This window comes from Cajanus cajan, chromosome 7 (assembly GCF_000230855.2).
Source record: "Cajanus cajan strain Asha chromosome 7, NIPB_CcT2T_4, whole genome shotgun sequence".
Taxonomy (NCBI): Eukaryota; Viridiplantae; Streptophyta; class Magnoliopsida; order Fabales; family Fabaceae; genus Cajanus; species Cajanus cajan.
Genome location: NC_138523.1, coordinates 1,692,185 through 1,712,935, shown reverse-complemented (window position 1 = coordinate 1,712,935; position 20,751 = coordinate 1,692,185). Strand labels below are relative to the sequence as shown.

At 32.8% G+C, this 20,751-nt stretch overlaps 2 protein-coding genes across 2 annotated transcripts; both read right to left on the bottom strand.

Annotated features, from left to right (window-relative positions):
* Window positions 1-1,775: 1,775 nt before the first annotated feature.
* On the bottom strand, window positions 1,776-4,506 carry LOC109804680 (retrovirus-related Pol polyprotein from transposon RE1). Its single transcript, XM_083059994.1, has 4 exons — window positions 3,592-4,506; window positions 3,247-3,492; window positions 3,051-3,141; window positions 1,776-2,833 (listed from the first exon to the last, which is right to left on the bottom strand). The coding sequence occupies exons 1-4, from the start codon at window positions 4,504-4,506 to the stop codon at window positions 1,776-1,778; spliced, it is 2,310 nt and encodes a 769-aa protein (XP_082916120.1).
* Window positions 4,507-12,969: 8,463 nt separating this feature from the next.
* LOC109805367 (transcription factor bHLH104) lies at window positions 12,970-17,161 on the bottom strand. The gene is made up of 5 exons (XM_020367422.3): window positions 16,990-17,161; window positions 16,267-16,329; window positions 15,950-16,027; window positions 15,278-15,440; window positions 12,970-13,454 (listed from the first exon to the last, which is right to left on the bottom strand). Exons 1-5 carry the CDS (start codon window positions 17,079-17,081, stop codon window positions 13,194-13,196), a joined length of 657 nt encoding a protein of 218 aa, XP_020223011.1. The 5' UTR covers window positions 17,082-17,161; the 3' UTR covers window positions 12,970-13,193.
* Window positions 17,162-20,751: the final 3,590 nt, after the last annotated feature.

Here is a 20,751-nt window from a genome sequence, read left to right as displayed (position 1 = left end):
GAGAGGGAATTCAAAAGAGGAGGTTCTGCTCAAGTTGTAGCTCTTGTTTATTTAGGTAAGGGGGAGGAGAACCTTATCTTTTTAAAATTTTATATACTATTATGTATATTTATTTATGTCATTTACTTGATTATATTTGTTTAGTGGGGTATCTCTAACCTCATCTATTTGCTTATATTTATTTAGTGGGGTGCCCCTAACCTCATTATTGTTATATTTATTCAGTGAGGTGTTACTAACCTCATCTAACTCCTTAACTTTTAATTACTTTATTTATTTATTTATTCAGTGAGGTGTTCCTAACTTCATCTAACTATTTAACTTTTGATTACCATGTTTATTTATTTATGTTATTTCTATTATTTAGTGGGGTGATTCTAACCTCATCTATTTGTTTAACCTTTAATTACTATTACTTATTCTATGATTATTCTTATCCATAATAATTATTAATATATTCACATTTTATATTGTTTAATTATTTTATAATAATTGTCATTGGCATTTAATTAATTAGTGTTCTTAATATATTTTATTTAAATTTGTGTTATTTAATTAAAGCTTAAATAATGATAAATTCTTAAATTTATTTTGAGTAATTTTTTTATGATTAATATAATTTGTTAAAATGTCTTTTACTCATTTTAAAGATAATTAATACTCTATGGCCATAGACGATAAAGTTTGAATTATTTGTAGCTGGAGGTTTAACCTTGGGGATTTAAATGAGTAAGAAATGGAGGTGGAATATCTTTTGGTTGGTGTTATAATGATGCTCATTTATCCTGACTAGTCACTACAAGTATAATTCAAATTTTATTGTATCAAGAAAATCTAATATTTAATCTGTATAAATATTTATTTATATATATATATATGTTAAAATTTTATTTATAAATAATTATGTTTATTCGTTCGAATTATTGTATTTATTGGATATTGTTCTTACTCCTTTCTTTTCTTTGTTTTTTTTTTTTTTAATTAAATATATTATAAATAGATGGATCAACTTGAGATTCCAGATCATTTTGCTGTTATTGTTACTGCTGTCCTACATGGAAGGAAATTGGAATATGGAGGCTATTTGATGGATCTGTTATAACTTTACTTGTCAATCATATTATTTGTAATTTTCTTTCCGTTATGAATATATATATTGTATTAAAAGAGTAAGGAAAAGGAATAATGTGTAAAATAATAAGATATGTTATGTATTAAATTCACAAGATATTCTTTTCTTTACTTTTATTTTTATTAAATAAATATATAGATATTGTTAATGATATAATTGCAAAAATATTATAAAACATTATAATTTTATATTGTATAATTTGAGTATTAGAATTAGGCGTTACACCATAAATTGACCTGTTGAGTTTACAAACCAATGAAGCTTTGGTGGAGTCTATGCATGTGTTGGTTGAAACATATCCTTGAGGAATTTTCATGAATATCTCTTCTTCAAGGTCACCATTGAGAAAAGCATTGTTGACATCTAGTTGAGCTAGGTGCCAGTTTTTGGATGCTGCTAAAGCGAGTAAAACTCTAAGGGTAGTGATCTTTGCTACAGGAGAGAATGTTTCTTGAAAATCCAAGCCATATTGTTGAGTGAATCCCCTTGCTACTAGCCGAGCTTTGTGTTTGGCAACTGTTCCATCAGCATTAAGCTTAAGTTTGAAAAGCCATTTACAACTAATTGGTTTCTTATTAGGAGGCAGAGGTTGAATTGTCCAGGTGTTGTTGACTTCCATTGCAGCTAGTTCATCTTCAATTGCTTAACGCCAATGTTTATGTTTGATGGCTTGGTTGTAGGTTTGGGGTTCAAAATTTTCTGATATTTGACATATAAAATGTTTGTGAGATTCTGAAAGTCTGGAGTAGTCTAGATATCTCTGTATAGGATACATGATTGCAGATTCCGTGCTCACATTGTAGCAATGGTAGTCTGACAGATAGGAAGGTGATTTTGTGTTTCGTGTTGATCTCCTTGGAGGGTCATTAGATGAATCAGGTTGGTTTATGACTGGCTGTAATGTGGGTGAATGAGATGTTGAAATAGGGAGATCTGCATTAGCATCAATTTCAGGTTCATTGTTGGGATTGACCAAGTTGGGTGTAATATCAGAAATGACAGCATTCTCATTGATTGCTGCAGTTGGCGTCTGTTTGAAAGGAAAGATGTGCTCATAGAAACGTACATCTCTTGAGATGAAAACCTGATTGTTGCTAAGATCAAGGAGTTTGTATCCCTTGTAGCCTTGAGGGTAACCAATGAAGACAGCAGCAGTAGCTCTTGGGCTGAACTTATGCCTGCTGGAAATAAGAGTAGATGCATAACATAACGTGCCAAAAGTCCTGAAAGAAGAATAGTTAGGGAGTTTGTTGTATAAAAGTTCATATGGTGATTTACAATTTAGAATAGGACTAGGAGTTCGATTCATAAGAAACACAACAGTTTTAATGCAATCACCCCAAACTTTGAGAGGAACATTTGACTGAAATATTAAACCCCGAGAAATATTAAGAATGTGTAGGTGCTTTCTTTCCACAACACTATTCTGTTGTGGTCTCTCTACACAAGAAAATTGATGCATGATGCCTTTCTTAGAGAAGTATTCTTTAAAAGCAAGTTCCTTAGAATTGTCGGATCTAAACATCTTAATAGTAGACTGAAATTGATTTTCCACATAAGCACAAAATTGTGGTATGATGTTAATGCAATCAGACTTGTTCTTTAGTAAGTATATCCAGGTAAACCTACACATATCATCGACTAAGGTGAGGAAATATTTGTATCCATCATAGGTTGGTTCCCGAAAAGGTCCCCAAATATCTGCATGAATTAAATAAAAAAAAGTTAGCCCTAAAATTGTTAGGATTTGTAAAAGGTAGTCTGTTTTGTTTTGCCAGATGACAGGTGCTGCAATGAAAATTGGAGTCAATAGCACTCAATTGAGTTTTATTAGTAATAAGTCTGTATACAAAAGTAGGTACATGACCCAATCTTTGGTGCCAAGTGTCATACGTAATAGAATTGGAAATTTGATTACAAACAGAATTTAAATCAGACTTAGGAAAATCAAAGAGGAGAAGCCCGTGATGTTGTTTAACAATGCCAATCTTCCTTAAGGTCTTGAGGTCCTGGAGAATACAACTGTTAGTGTCTAAAACAAATCTGAAACAATTCTCATTGATGAGGGTTAATAAAGATAATAAATTGAATCTAAAGTTAGGTATATGAAGAACATTATGCAGAAAAATATCATCATTCAGCCTGATGCTCCCTATTCCTTCTACCTTAACTTTAGTGGAATTAGGCAGCAAAACATTAGAATTATGAAGAGGTGAATATGAGTTATACATGTTTTTGGAACAACATATATGAGATGTAGCCCCTGAGTCTATGATCCAAGTGTTATCTTTGTCAGGAAATTCTACATTCATACAAATACCTGTAACATTGGTGGCTAGTGCATCAAGATTATTATCAGACTGCATTTGATTAGTCAGAAAAGTGATCAGCTGCTGACACTGAGCATGAGTCAGATTAGATGAGGAATTCAAATTCAAGGAATCAGTTCAGTTTTCAACTTGATTCACAGCTTTTGGTTGACGATTTTTGAAATAGTTAGGGGAGTACCCCACAAGTTTGTAACATTTATCTTTGGTATGACCGAACATCTCACAGTGAGCACACTTCGGCCTTTCTTTCTTAGTAAATCCACTTTTGTTGCTATCAGAATGTATTTTAGCATGTTGGTTCACAATAAAAGCCATGTGTTCAGAATCATTAGAACTGTGTGTAATTGCAATTTCTTTCTGAGCTTCTTCTTGAAGAATTAGGGAAAAAACGTTACCAATTGAAGGAAGAGGATCAGAGAGTAAGATCTGACCACAGATTTGTGAAAAAGAATCATTGAGACCCATCAGGAAGGACATGACATACTCAGATTGTGTGTGTTCTTGAAGGGATTGAAGTCCTCCACAGGTGCACTGAAAATTTGGTTTGTAACCAGCTAATTCCTCCCATATTGATTTCAATTTGGTGTAGTATGTGCTGACATCATTTGATCCCTGTTGTAGAGACATCAATTGGCGCCTGAGTTGAAATATCCGAGGTCCATTCTTTCTTGAAAATCTTGTTTTCAAGTCATCCCAAATCTCTTTTGCAGTGGTTGCAAAGAGAATACTCGTGATTATATCCTTTGAGACAGAGTTATAGAGCCAAGATATAACCACATTATTTCCACGGTTCCAAGCAGCGAAGGTAGAATCTGTGGCAGCGGGTTTCGGGAGGGTTCCGTCTATGAAGGCAAGCTTGTTCTTCACGGAGAGAGCCACATGCATCGCACGACTCCATGTGGTATAGTTCTTGTGATCAAGAGGATGAGAGGTGAGAACAAGCCCGGGTCCATCTGAATGATGTAGGAAGAGGGGGTTGCTTGGATCTTGGGTAGGATCTTTCGTTTGTGTTGTCATGTTTGAGTTGATTTCTTCTGATACCATATTAGAAGTATGAACTTCTTGTGAACAAAGAAAATGAAAGATGTAATAGGATCAGCCACAGTGAAGGGAAGCAAAATGAATTGATCTGAATTATTGTCTAACCAGTACAATACAAGGAGTCTATTTATAACAAATAATTCATAACCATATATAAATAGATTTGATAACCTATAATAGCTGGTAAACCTGTAACATAATCCAATATGTTACATAACAAAAGAAAGAATAGTTATATTTGTAATTGTAGGTACCCATTCTCCAATTTCACTATAATCTTCTAATGTGAAAAGGTATTACTGCAATCATGGGATCCACCATATATTTTTCAGAATTCACCTTAAATCACCTTCGCAAAACTCAACTAATTTTCTAAAATTTCCTCTAATTCATCCCTCTGTAATATGTAAAGATGCTGCAGTAGCAATTAAGGAACCTAAATATACTGAGGAGGCTACAGTTAGTGGGTATGTACACGTGGCAAGAGATTCAAATGATGCGGGAAGCAAGAAAAGTATGAGGGCATGAATAAAAAACTCACGTTTGAAGGAATTGGGGGTAGCAATTAAATATATAGACTAAGGATATGATGAAAAAGGGAGGAATGATGTTACTTTCTCTCTCTATTCTGTTTCTATGAAATCTCTTATAGTTATCGTCGTGTATCGTCTTCCTTGTTTTTGGGTCACACATTATTGCTATCATAATACACACATAGGTCTTTTCATTCCATATATTGATTTTGTCACTCCTAGTCAATCCTAACTTCTTCAACTGTTACAATTGGTGCTTTCATTTTGATTCCAACATGTTGCCATGGCCGAGAATACTAGACTGAAGGAACTTTCCACTGATGTTAAGCGCATTCTAGAATTAATGGAGAGGTGACATGCTGAGTATACTTCACGATTTGAGAAATTGGAAGTAGGCATTTCTTCGGTGGTTGAAGACTCTTCAGCTTCAACGACTTCTTATCACCATGTGTCACAACCTTTCCAGGTCCGTACTGTTAAGCTTGATTTTCCACGTTTCAATGGGTCCAACATTCTTGAGTGGATCTTCAAAGCAGAGCAATTTTTTACATATTACAATACTCCTGATGATCAAAGATTGACGATTGCAGTTGTTCATTTGGATGCGGATGTTATTCCTTGGTTTCAAATGCTAACTAAGAATAACCCATTTCAATCATGGGTGGGTTTCACCAGAGCCTTGGAAATGGAGTTTGGACCATCTCCATATGAGTGTCCATGTTCCACCCTATTTAAGCTGACTCAGACAGGTTCAGTACAGGAATATTACAAAGAGTTTACTACATTAGCTAATCGTGTCTATGGTGTAACCCTAGATACACTGTTAGATTTCTTTCTTAGCGATCTTCAACCTGATATACGTCGTGATGTAATTGCTCAGGTTCCAAATTCTCTGATTCGTACAGTTTCTCTAGCCAAGTTATATGAAGAGAAATATAGTCCTCAACATAGAACCTTTCAACCCCATAGCTTAACCAAAAACCCGTCATATTCTATTAACCAGATTCACAAAACAACCAGCCTACCACCCTTACTTCCCACACCTACATCAAACCAACCTACCCAACCTTAGACCAAATTTTCCAATGTCAAAAATTTATCAACAGCTGAAATTAAGTTACGACGTGAAAAGGGGTTGTGTTTTACATGTGATGAGAAATTTTTCCCTACCATAAATGCCCTAACAAACAGTACCTGTTATTACAAATTAAAGGGGATGAGAAAAAAATCCTGGAACCAGAACCACCAGATAATGTTGTGACAGAATTTCAAGAATTATCTTTGGAGCCTCACTTATCATTTAATGCTTTGAATGGAGGGTCAGGGGTAAGTACTATGAAATTTCAAGGATCCATTAATGGGATTTTGGTACAAATTTTACTGGACAGTGGCAGTTCCGATAATTTTCTTCAACCTCGATTAGCCCATTGCTTGAAATTACTTGTTAAGCCAACTTCGGGTTTTCAGGTTTTAGTGGGGAATGGTCATGCTTTGACAGTTGAAGGCATGGTGAGGAATGTGGAAGTCATGATTCAAGGACATTCCTTACATTTACCTGTTTATCTTTTGCTTGTGTCAGGTGCTGACTTAGTGTTGGGGGGCTGCTTGGCTAGCCACATTGGGTCCACACATTTCAGATTATAGTGAGTTATCACTGAAATTTTATTTGCATGGCAACTTTATCACTCTGCATGGAGAGAAACCAAAGTTTCCTATGCAGGCTCAGTTTAATAACATACGTCGTATGCATAGGACTCATTCTATTTCTAAAATTTTCACCATGCAATTGGAGGTTCCTTATTGTGCTGATGATCTGCAGTTACAAATACCAGATAATATAGAACCAAATTTAGCCTTGCTGTTGCACACATACAAGGATGTGTTCTTGGCTCCTCAAGGACTGCCTCCCACTAGAATGCATGATCACTCCATTCCTTTGCTTCCAAATACAAAACCAATTAAGGCTTTATCAGTGCTGAAATCATGTATCATTCTCAAAGATGATCAACCAGTGAATCAATTTCTCATACAATGGGAAGGCTTGGAAGAGTCCCATGCAACATGGGAAGATTATGTTGCCAGCAAGGAAACTTACTCGGACTTCAACCTTGAGGACAAGGTTGATTTTAATGGGGAGGAAATGTAATATGTAAAAATGCTGCAGGAGCAATTAAGGAACCTAAATATAGTGAGGAGGCTACAGTTAGTGGGTATGAACACGTGGCAAGAGATCCAAATGATGATGCAGGAAGCAAGAAAAACACGAGGTTATGAATAACAAACTCACGTTTGAAGGAATTGGGGGTAGCAATTAAATATATAGACTAAGGATATGATGAAAAAGGAGGGGGGGGGGGGGAATGATGTTAGTTTCTCTCTCTATTCTATTACAGTGAATTCTCTTATAGTTACCGTCGTGTATCGTCTTCCTTGTTTTTGGGTCACACATTATTGCTATCATAATACACACATAGGTCTTTTCATTCCATAAATTGATTCTGTCACTCCTAGTCAATCCTAACTTCTTCAACAGTTACACCCTCTCCCTTCAAATTTCCCTTAAATTACCTGCCCCACAGAGTTGTAAAAAAATACATGATCTCTTTTACGAGATATTATTTTTATGATAATAGATGGATTAAGTTATGTTTTTGTCCTTTAAAATACTAACTTTATTTTTATAAACTGTTTAATTTTTATAAAATGTTTACACTATTAATTAATTAAAATTGTTTTAGCTATGACTTTTATAATAGTTATAAAAACAATAAATATATATACGATAATAAATTTATTAGAATTAGCCTAATAGTAAAAAATTAGGATAATATTATAATATATACAAAATATTAAATTTAAATTATTTTTTTATTATTATAATTTTTATGAATAAAAATATTTATAATAATAACAATAATATATAATTATTATATATAGAGAGAAAAAAATTATACTAAATCTTATATTTTCAATAACTTTTTATATAATATAAATACTAATCCAATGATGAAATTATGTTATATTATATTTAAGATTATATATATTAATATAATCGAACTAAATTATAAAAATAGTATACTCCTCTTATTTAGTTTTTTAATGTAAAATTAATTATTTATTTACAAGATACTTTTCTTCGTTGTCATGTAATTCTTTTGCTACACTTTTCTTTATTAATTTGTCCACTAAGAATTTATATTTAAAAATGAGAAATTAAACGAGAAATTTGATATATTTAGATGATCCAAATAAAAAGGTTTTCATGTTTGGAGATTAACTAAATGCATAATTTAGCCTTTATGTATGGAGAAGCACGCACATGTAAAGAGTATAAGGTGAAAGTCGAGAGTGAGGTAGAAAATCTTAGTTATATAATTAAAGAGTTTATTTTTTATATTGTTAGTGTAAATTTATTATTATTATTAATCAATTAAAAATTATGATAAATATTATAAGATTCAACAATCTAACTATAAGCACATCCTAATTAAATTCTACATTTAAAATGGTAAAAAAATAAATTTAAATAAATTAATCTTTGTAATACTGTGTTTTAGTTTTATTAATTAATTATATAATTTATGTGATTAATTGTTGAATTAATTGTAATTGTTGTTGTTTTAGAACTATGAAGATTAAGAGTGACAAAACAATTCTTTTTTCATTATTTATTTAATCCATTCATAAGTAAATTCATTTAATTCATCAATTATACAAATATAATAATGAAGGATTGAACTCAATCCATTCATTTAATTTTACAGATAGGTATTGATCCATATTTTTGAAAATCTATTAGATTAAATAAAGGGAGTATATTAGATTGAGATTTTAAAAGACTATTTTGTTATAAAAAAAATATTTTTGGACTTTTAAAGATTATATAAAAATGTAATGACTTATAATATTTTTTAAAAAAAGAATTTTAAAAAAATTTAATTTTGAAAATATATTTTCATGGATGGATATCCATTAAAGTTGTTAATGGATGGATTGGATGATTTTTTTTTCTTAAAGGAATTGGATGGATTGGATTTTTAAATAGTTTTTAGTGGATCTAAATGGTTTAATGGATTATTTTTATTTGATCCATTATAATCCAACTTAAAAATTATCTAATCCATCTATTTGCCACCTTTACTAAAGGTCAAGGGATCCTTAAGAGTTAAGTGATCTCTAAAATAGTTTTGGTTAGCATTAGTTGGGTTAGCTTGAGTATAGGTGTATAGGTTTTTCTTAAGAAATGAACCTTATAGGTTCAGTTCTTAAGAAAAGTATAGAGAAGTTAGTGAGATAAGCTTTGGAGCTAAAGAAATCCTTTCTTCCCTCATTTCCTTTGACTCCTCTTAAGCCCTTCCTACAATTGATCTAAGTCGATAGATTAGTGATTCAAGCTTTCGGAGTTGAGAATCTCAAGTGAGAACCTTGTAGAGTTCACTCCCTACTTCCTCATCTCTTCTCTTGTTGAGTGACTAAAGGTAAGAGAAGTTTATAAACTGAATGTTGTTTGATGAATAATTATTATTTACTATCTAGATTTATTCATTAAACGATTGAATTGGTGAAAAACACGAATTGAAGGTGTTGTTAGAAATGTGCCCTTGAAGGTGTGCTTGAGTGACTTGGTGATTTTATTTTTGAATGTTTCTATTGATGTTGTTTGTGAGTCACTAATAGTGCATATATGCTAAATCATGGATTGCATGTTGGTATTTTTTTGGAGAATTGCAAGTTTGAGCCAATTTGGTGATTTTGCTATGTGCGAAAATCATCATTGTGTCAGGTGCAAATTCATGGCTTCGGGCATGACTTCATGGCTCCGAGTATGGCTCAAGTCGGTGGCTCTCTACCTTGACAACATTGAGCGTAGGATTGGAAGCATCAAGCGTGGATCAATGAGGAACTCACTCACTTAGTCACACCAAGTGTAGAAATGAGAGGCTTCGAGCATGATTACTCGAGGGGCTCTCTGACTTGATGACATTGAGCCCCAAGATGAGTGACGTCAAGCATGATCAAGATAGAGGCTATTTGATTAGATGACACTAGGTGCCAGTGTTGTGACGCTAGGATGAGTCAAGTAGAGGTTCTATACTTGAATGAGGTCGAGCGTGAGTTTGGCCACACTAGACATAGTTGAGTCAGAAGACTCTCAGCCTCATCCACGTTGGGTGTAGATGGATGGTGTCAGGCATGGGCCAACCCTAGGCTCTTTGTCTCAATGACACTGAGTGTGAGAAAGATGCCACTGAGCATGGTAGGCTAAAATAAAATGAGATGTTTTAAGTTGATTAATTGTTGAAGTATGATGATTCATTTATATAAGTGATGTTGTATGATTATATTTCATTATACATTGATCTAGGATTATGTATGATGATGTTTCAAGTTGTGAAAGTTGAAAGTTGATAGTTGATTGAATGTTGAGTAAGTTGAAAGGTGTTTGTTGTTTAAAGTTGAGTAAGTTGTTAAGTTGTATAGGAATGTGGTGTTGAGATACATGTTTTAACTAAGATACATAAAAACTAGAAGAGAGTAAAGTTGTTTAAAAATTAAAGTATCCCATTGTGTGCATATAAGTTGTGGTACTCTGAGAGTCCAAAATTGAGAAGCCTTCAATAAGTAAGTTGACTTTTGAATGGATAGTTTTTTTTTTTTTAAGTTATCTCCTCTAGGTTTTATGTGGAACTGTATGGGAGCTAAGTCAAATCATATTTGTATAAAGTCAGTTGGATGTTGCTTAAGTTGTTAATGTTGTATAAGTTGTACATGTATATTATTACTATTTTAATTCTTTCACAAGCTTATTCTTTTTTTTTTTTCTTGTTGTTGTTAGACTGTGATGATCATACTTGTTATGAGAATAAGGTATAATTAGCTTTGGTGACTTGAATGTTGGTAGATGATCATATAGAAGGTGACATATTTTGTATATACTGTCCTAATGTTGTATTTGTTTTATAGAGATGCTGACCAAGAATAGGGTTATTTTGTTTAATAGTTTACATATTATATGTATATTAAATGTATGTCTAGATGACTTTCGCATGAAAACCCTAGTATGATTGAGTAGTTTGTATTTTTCGTTAAATAATTATTATGTTATATTAGATTGTTACGATCTTAATACCAAACATGTGGATTAAGTGACATACATTATCCTAACTTAATTAATTATCTTAATTGAATTATAAGTATACAATTATCTTAAGTATTTTTTTTTTTTATCAATTATAGTAATTACACTGGACTTAAGCATAATTATTTGATAAGAAATACATATAGGTTTTAAAAGGAAAAATCTATTTATGTATAATTGTGTTATCATGATTAACATCTTTAACTTTTCAAACTTTTGGTAGATACACATTGATTTTATAAAGATTACGATATATTTATCCAGTTATATTATCATATCTATGATAAAAAAAATGAGATGAATATAATTTTTTAAGATTTGATAAAACATTCACATGCAAAGTGCGTTTTTCCCTTTAAAGAATCACCGCCAAATCTTGATTACATCATTATTTCTTCAATTGAAATTATGAACATTGTGGTGTCAAGGGAAAGTCAGCATCGTCTCAACGACAATAATTGGTAAATACTACTATACCATCCATTGAATGATTACTATAAAATACTATAATATAGAATTTGTAGCGTCCAACTAAAGCAAATCAAAATAACCTGGTTGCTTATTGATATATCAGAATGGCTGTTTTTTGGAATTACATCCTCATTCCATGATGGGAAACTATATTCTTTGTTCTTAAAAAGGACAGAAAAAGCACTTAGAAGCTGATGGTGCTATGATAGTCTATACCATAGGAAGATCATAGGATGAGATATGGTGTTAATTTCCTCTTTTAATTTATGATCCAGTTCTACTAAAAGTAATGCAATATGTGATTAATGTGGCTAATACATAAATAAAAAATGATAAAAGCTCTAACTATTTGATATATTTCCTGGTTGGTAATTCCTTTGGGCAAATGCTAACGTACGACGCTGACAAAGAATTAATTGCACTTTTAATTCTTCTAATTTGGTTTACGCTTGAATTTATCTCTCAATTGTTTTAAAAATTAGTTATGCCTTTCAAATTTTTAATTTTTGACAATCTTTTGCCTTTCAATTAATAAAGTAAAGCAAATTTAACCTTTCTGTTGTAAGAGAAAAAAAAAAAATTCTAATCTCATTTCACTCATGTTGCATAAAAAAAAATTATTATGATTGACCTAATGGTGAGAGTTCAAATAATATGTACAAAACCTTGTATTTAAATTCAAATATCATTATTGTAATTGGTGATGGATAAAAAAAAATCTCTATTAATTTTCCATTAACTCAATCTCCCAAACTCTCATCTTCCATCAACGCATTTTAAGTTTATAAGAAACTTGATGTAAATAATTTTCAAAACTGAAATAAAAACTTCGGTGAAAAAGCTAAAGGTATTGTATAACATGTGAAATTAGGGATTAAACAGGAAAAAAAATGATTGTTCCTTAATTTTTCATTTTAAGTTAAGTGTTTACATTTTTTTTTTTAATTTATCCCATGGAAAACAGTCATGTTCTATTCAAGTATAATTACAGCTACAAAACTAAACTCTCATGTTGAATATATAACGTACTTGCATATCCAAAAATATGATCTCAGCACCATTGATTAAATTAAAATAATCCCACATCAATTGATTGATGAACTCGACTTCGGTTTTGGTTGATGAAATTTGAGAAAAAGATTTAAAACAAATTAATCAACTCAACTTATGAAGGATTTAAATATAAATTAAGAACCTGTCAAAAAACATTAATTATGAGTTTAGCAATTTTTGATGAAAGAAAATAACACACAAACCTAAACTACTATATTTTGAAAATAGGCGAACTTAATGAACTAAAAAATAACTTGGAGACCAAAATCATACATGAATCAAAATCATAAAATTAAACCTAAAAAAAATAGAAAACATAACAAATTTGCAATGGACATTCACAGTTTTCATGTCATTGCCATCATAGATTACTTGTAATCCTATTTTAGCACATTAAACTAAGTAACAAAAAATTTAAATCAAAGCAATGACAATATTTACATGTCAATACTTCGAGAATGTTGTGAAATGATGTAAAATTATCCATAGAGCTACTATGCAGCAGGAGGCCTGAGCTCATGATCATGAGATGTATCTCTGGAAGATGGAGGAAGATATTGCCACATTGGGATATAGCCATAGTTTGGATAAACAGCCATCTTGTTCATCCCTGCTTGATATGCAGCAGCAGCAGCAGCTACAGGGGGAGCCATAAACCCTGCTGGTGCAACGGCCATGCCTTTCAACTGCTTCTCAATCCTTTCCTTGTCTGCTTTCAGCACAAGTTTCTCTTCACGAAGTTCATTTTTCTCTGCCTGTCACAGAAGAAAACATATTAGTATAACTTCAGACTTGAGCACTAAAGCAATGTATATCCTTGTTTAAGTTTGAACTCATGCACAACACCAACATTTCCATGAAGTTATATTTAATAATGCCCCTCTAGATCCCTATGGTTTAATCACACTTTTGGTCACTTTACTATTGTCGTTTTATGAATTTGGTCTCCCCATCTTTTGCAACTTTGATCCCCTCAAACTATTTAATTGTGTAATTTTTGTCCATTCATTAACTTGACACCTAATATCTTATGGAAATGTTGATACAGTAGCGTAGTAGAGTGCCTCCTTTGCATGGATATGCTAGTGCAAGCAAACACTACAATACTAGTGTTACCACCCACAGTCCCAGCCCACTAATTCGAAGCTAAGAGACATGGTGGAAAGATCTGATACCAATTGAAAAGAACCTTGGATGAACCAAACCTCAAAAGCTAGCTTTTAGTCAAAAAATCCTAGGGCTTGATAGGATATGACACGAAATAACCAGCAGCCTGCGGTTTAAGATATAGATAGGCATGATTGCCAACCACACTTGTATTCATACCATTGTAGTCGTCAATATATCAACCCTCAATCAAGTTCCAATCAATCATCTAGAATCACAATTAGAGGTGTGAGTACGTTAGACAGGCCATGGTTACAAGCCAAGTCTAAAGCTTGAAGCTCAAATTGCCTACAGCTCACAATAGTACTTATTTTATGTTTATTCAATTTGTCATTAATATATATCAACCCTTAATCAAGCTCCAATCAAGCATCTAGAATCATTCACCTATTAATTGCCCTTCATTTTCGGGGTCAACAATTCTGCAAATCACCGGACTAAGTGGCAGAATTTTGAAAGAACTACTATGATACAACTTTCAATTGTTCCTCAAAAAAAGCAAACTTTCAATTCTATTTAGCAGAGTTAGTCTCCTAAAGAGTCTTTCTTCAATGAAGCAAGAAAAGAATTTGAGTCTACACCTGAAATTATATCTTAACACGAGAGATTATAAAACATAACTAAAATGTAGAAGTGCCACTAATTGACTTATTTGCAAACTTGAATTTGGGATGGATGTCATGCATACAAATGGAAGAATATGCAAATATTGAGAGAAGTGAGAACAAAAGTTTCATAACTAACTGGAATGAAGGGTTAATGAATGCAAATGTCAGAACAAAGTGTGTCATTAAACAAACTGAAAAAGAATAGACTAGATAAACAAATACAAGACACAAAATTAATTAGAAATAAATGATGCTTTAGACATAGGATTTGGTGACCTTGCTCAAAACTAGGTTGAAATAATTAAAAAACCATGTTGCTGAGAGAGAAGTTGAATTTCAAATAAAATTGAGTCTTGGACAAAGCCGTAGAATGCACACCACCGCTTTTGGTCCAAGGAAAAAAAAAACTGAATATTGTGATTGGTAGAGACATCAACTGTATGCATCTAAAATCATATCATTTGAACACTACAAATTACAACACTCAATAACTTTAGCATTGGATTATTTGCATATCTAACAGCCATTGGTGTAAACTGTAAAGTGAAGCTTGAAGTTCTTTAAGCCTACTTTATGAAACAAGATAAAGCTACTTTATGTTAAAAGTTTAATCATTTCAAGACAAAGCTTCTAGTAGTTGCAGCAAAATACAAAACATTTTCTTTTTCAATGTCATTCAGTGAGATTTCAAGAATGAAGTGGGTAGTGAAGCCAACATTTCAAAGAAAACTAATCCAAGATATAGAAAGTAAGAAAATGAAATATTGAACTCACTACAGTACATGGTTAAAAACAACACTAACCTTTAAACATTTTATTTCCTCTAATAATTTTTCATTAGATTTTTTGAGCTCCTCAGATTCGGTTTTAAGTTGGCTCAAAACTCTGATAGCATCATCAAGTATAGCTGGTTTATCTGTTCTCACAGGTCTCCCAGGTTCCAAAATAGCGCTCAAGTCACAGAACCTGCAACAATTACAATATGTTCTTCCCTTGTATCATCAAAAGAAGTAGCAAAACACAACACAAAATATGAGAGGGTGTCTTTTACTCGAGTATCTTATACACCAATCAAGTGTCTAGAAACTAAAAGATCGCCTTTGGCATAACAATAGAAAGTTTTCAAAGAAATGATCAACTGGCCATTTATGAAATAAATTTTTCAATGAAATGATCAATTGGCCATTTATGAAATTTGCCATTGCCTCGTGCTAAGAGAAGTCATATGCCTAACAATAATCTCTGATGACAGTTGTAAGTTTCATATGTCAGTGTACCATACACCTAACTCAAGTACCCAAAACGATAGTACATGAAAGTGTGAAACACAATCTTAATGTGTGAAGCAACAAGTAACTAGAAAGTAATGGGAAGAGCATACATTCCCTACGCAACAGCTACATGAAAAGCTAAATATACAGCCTGTAATCTGACATAACATACACCATATACTTAATATTTAAAAGTATGCATGCCTTTCATTGAGTCTCTCCCTCCGCAATTTCTCACGGCAAGCTTTTGATCCCGCTTTGAAGCATGAATCAGTGCGCCCCCTACAAATTATTTGCAAGAAATTTATCACACAAAACAAAACTGTAACATGATTCCAAAGATTGCATCACTGCACCTATATAAACAACTTTTCAAGCATGATTTGAACTTTAGATTGTTTATTTTGATTAATGAAATTACAGATATTCTAAGAGAAAATGTATAGAATCCAAAATCAAAATATTTTCATCAACTTTTCAAGACAGATAGTACATTACTTCAAAAGTGACAGACAAGATACCTCTTCTTAGTGTTCTCTGGACAAGCAACAGCATCACCTGGAATGTCAATTTCGGTGCTCACACTAGCAAAGGAAAAAAGAAAATGTAACAGTCATGTTTGCCATACAAATTAAGCAAGGAGAACAACCACCATATCATGTCCTACCATGTGATTTGGCTGCATGAATCAATAGACACCACTAGCTCTAACTAAAAACTAAATTTACAGTATCATACATTTCCCAGAACAAAATAACCAACCCTCAAAAGAACAATAAATCTATTGATTACCAAGCATAAGGGTAAAAAGGAAAATGACAGAAAAATTAAAACCCTTCATTTTCCCTCCAAGTAATGAAACAAAAGCATACAATAACACGACAAAAATCAACATATGGGAGCTAATGAAGCATTCGAATCGAATTTCAGAATTGGGTACACGAGAAAATACGAATCCAGACATGAAACACCAAATTCAAAAAGAAAAAAAAGAATCATCACACAATAACACCAAATCAATAACAATATTTAAAAAAAAAAAAAAAAAAAAAAAAAAAAAAAAGAACTTGAGCTGCTGCTACAACACAACGAACAATCAATCATATGAATTTCCATATCAAAAGGGTAGTCTTATTTTTCAGCATATCACCAAATCCACACCATAAAGATCAACAATGAAACCCAAAAAGAAGAAAAATGCAATCATAATAATAAAATAATAACTAAAAAATGAAGAAAGAAACCTATGATTGGACCAAAGGAAATCAGGGGGCGCTTGATCGATGAAAGAGTAATCGAGAAAATCCCAACAGGCGGTGTCTTCTAAGGAATCCATTTGCGATTTCAACTTTCTTTAACCAAACCGCCCTCCCTATCTTCTCCAATACCAACCTTCAAATATTGCGTACGCAAATAATAACAGTATTTTACCTGTGAAGACGATTTGGTAAAAATAACTTCCAAAAATAAAAATAAAAATAAAAAAACTAATAATTAAATTTATAACAAATATATCTTTAATATATAAATTATGAATTTGATTCTTCTACACTGAATATTGCACTTTAAAATATAAAATGCAATAATAATAGTTATTATAAAATCAACGATAAAAAATTATGATAAAATTAAATATATATATATATAATAATATTTAATTTTTTTATAATATTTATTATTAATTTTTTAATTAACACTTATGATTGTATTTTTAGTCTTTAAAATGAAATCTCTCACTTTAAGAAACTAAATCCATAAATTATATCGAAATTTTAATTAGCAATATTAATGGTTTAATAAAATTATTTTTAATTATTCGTTATTTCTTTTAAAAATTAATTAATCATTTATTCTATATCAACTTTTCATTTTAATTTTATACCTATAAGTAATTTTAAGTTATTTAAATATACTATACGTCCATGTAAATTAGAGTTCATAAAATAAATTGTTCGATACATTTTGAGTTAGCCCGATATAGGTCATAGATTATAATGGTTGAAATAAAATAAAAAATCTAAATTTAATTTTGTCTTAAAAAATAATTTCTAAGTTAGATTCAATACTGTTGAGATTTCCGTTGAAGTACTTTTGTTATAATTGAAATTTAGTTTAATTCCATCAACGGTCTCAAACACGGCAAGTATACCGGCCGTTCAAGTAGTAAAAATATCGTATCCACAGGGATTAGAAGGTAAAATAAGCATTTAATGACTATTCGTGACTAAAGAATGATTCCAAATTGTAGTTCGTCATGTATATGAATCGAAGAGCATGACTACTGGAATGAAAGCTATAAATAAATAATGGTTTGTGAGTGGAAAATGGTAGAAATGATTTTATGGTTTTGTGAGATTGTGGGGTCAGATTTCACCAAACGTCAAACTAATGAATCCTTAATCTCTTGTTAAATTCATTGCTTAGTCAACCCAATAGTTTACTCAAACCTAATCCCTTAGAGCAAGAGCCTAGATGTGGATATTGAATATCAATCCCTTGAGTACCCAATATCTACATCCGCATTACGGGCTAGGGTTTAAGACTACTAATGGGCTAAGCTCCATTCCTAGATACATTTCCCACTAGGCATTTGTTTCAGAGCTAGTTTCAAGGGTTATTTTCCAATACCCAATGGAACCTATATCATGCAATGAGATTAAATCCAAAGCAAGCATTAAGAATAGAAACATAAACAACAATGAATGAAACAACATGTATATATATCATAAAAACCGTAAGGATTACAATAGAATTCGTTGGTTACATCTAACCCCACAAAAATGGGTGAAACCACTCAACAAAGAGGGTAAATACAAAATAGAGATGAAGGGAGAAATGAAGAACCGAAGGAAAGACCCACACACGAACGGCTCCAAGCTCCGGGAATCCCTTCCACAGCTCCCAAAACGCGCCCAATGTGTGAATGAGGGAGAAACCCTCGAAAATGGCTTCAAATACGAGCCTGGGAGGTCAGATTAGGGTTCTGCGCCCGGCGCATAAGTTGTCGCGCCCGGCGCGGGGCCTTCCAGATACTCTCTGCCTTAGGACAAGCCCGGCGCAATTCACATTACGCCCGGCGCAATGGCTCCCAGAGGTGAGATACTCTGTTTTGCTCGCCTGGCGCGGATCACCTTGCGCCCGGCGCAGAACCTCTTCTCTGCTCCTTAGCTTCTTAGATTTCCAATCCTAAGAGTCTTCAACTTTCCACTCTTCCTCAATACCTGCACAAAAAATGAGGTGGATTAAGGTATTGTTAGATGAATTTGGGTTAGTTATATCTGCACACAAAATGAACCAAAAAGAGAACAATTATATTGCAATGGTTCAAAGGATGAGTGGAATTTGTTCAATAAGTCTCATCCAAAAAGAGGTAAAATTGAGACTTAACAACTCCCCCAAACTTAGAACCTTGCTTGTCCTCAAGAAAAAGGTAATTAATCTAGCAGATAACAAGTAATGCAAGTGAGTCAATTTCTACATCCTAGTTCACTTGTATCTTCTTTTCGCAAGCATGAACCTCAGATGAATTTCCAATCACAATTATTGCAATAGAACATGACAAGGTGCAAACAAAGGTTTCAAAAGAGATCAAAGAGCTGAGAGGAGTAATGACTATCTGTGTATGCATCCTCACTAGGAAAATGTTTCTCTCTATGCACACTAGTGTATCAGGGTGAGTGTTTCTCTCTAGTCTACTACTCACGCCACATAATTCAACTTTGCTCTTCGTTTCCAAATGAAACCAGTGGTAAAACAAATGCAGACACTTATCACAAGGTCTTTATTAGGGCAATCTGGGTCAAGCAGGGTCAAGCGGTAGCAGTTTTATGGTTTTTCAAAGATTGAAGGTGCTATAGCTTAAGAGAGCAAATAAGATTTTTCAATGATGTCCCTCTCCATACCCCATTACAACAATTTGGCACATGCCCTTTACCTGATCCAAGCCATTAGCCTTTATGAGATGCATATTTACATTTTTGCATCTTAATATTTTTGTTTTTGTTTTTTTTTTTTTTTTTTTTTTTTAATTTTATTTTGTTTTGTAATGGCTGACCACATACTTTCTTCTTCCCAAAATTCCCCATTCTTCAACTCCCCCAAACTTATTTGATGTCATCAGTTTGCTCTCTTAACCAAAGCAAGGGTTATGGTTAATTTTTCATGGTTTGGGACAAGTGGAAGGTGTGGTGTTTAGGCTTAGAAAGGTATGGGTAAAGTGAAGAGTGGAGATGGCTTTTTGGCTTAGATGGTTACAAAATAGAGAAGTATGAATGCCTTGATCATATAAGTGCACAACATAAGCAAACCACCAAGGAAACTCAAGCAAAGTCTATCATGCAACTTAAGCGTAGTTCACTCATAAGTGTTTTAGGCTCAGACCTCACCCGGCTATGCATGCACAACTATCAAACTCAACTCAGTTCTATGATCAACATTGAAACCCGTATGCAACTAGTTATGAACTAAAGATCTAATGTGACTTGAAAATGTCTAGGGTACATGCACCATAACATCAAGCAAACTACAATCCAGAATTGACCACAAGCAACGCAAGTATCAACAAGATTAAAACCTGTGCTAAAGCAGAATATTCACAAAAAGAACCAACAGTGTAATCACCAAAAGAGATAGATATAAAAATAGTTAAAATACTAAAAATAAAAGACAGAAAAATAAATTGCAAGAAACAAAGGCAAACTAAGGTGAGCTCCATCTGCTTCCATCTATGGGGTCTGGTCATCATCATCTTTAGGGGCTGTTCCACCATCAACGGCTCCGTCTGCATCAGCAGCTCCACTCCCCCAAACTTAGGAGCCTGGTCCCCAGGCCAACCAGTATATGCCTGAAAGTCCTAGAAACCAAGAGTGGTCGCGGAGTATAAGCATGAAAAAGAATGGTGAGCACAAAAATGTATACCTAGTGATGACCAAGCGACTATAACACAATGGAGAATATCCTTAGACCAAAATTAAGCACAAAATGCATGTACATAGAAATGGACTAAG

Excerpts from the sequence above, each read along its gene's own strand:
- LOC109805367 (XM_020367422.3), bottom strand. The coding sequence starts at position 17,081 with ATGGATTCCTTAGAAGACACCGCCTGTTGGGATTTTCTCGATTACTCT. Across the intron at positions 16,028-16,266 it reads CCAGAGAACACTAAGAAGAG|GGGGCGCACTGATTCATGCT; the intron begins GTATCTTGTCTG and ends AATAATTTGTAG. Across the intron at positions 15,441-15,949 it reads AGGGAGAGACTCAATGAAAG|GTTCTGTGACTTGAGCGCTA; the intron begins GCATGCATACTT and ends TAATTGTTGCAG.
- LOC109804680 (XM_083059994.1), bottom strand. The coding sequence starts at position 4,506 with ATGGTATCAGAAGAAATCAACTCAAACATGACAACACAAACGAAAGAT. Across the intron at positions 3,493-3,591 it reads AACCAAAAGCTGTGAATCAA|TCTGATAATAATCTTGATGC; the intron begins GTTGAAAACTGA and ends AATCAAATGCAG. Across the intron at positions 3,142-3,246 it reads ATGATATTTTTCTGCATAAT|GACCTCAAGACCTTAAGGAA; the intron begins GTTCTTCATATA and ends TGTATTCTCCAG.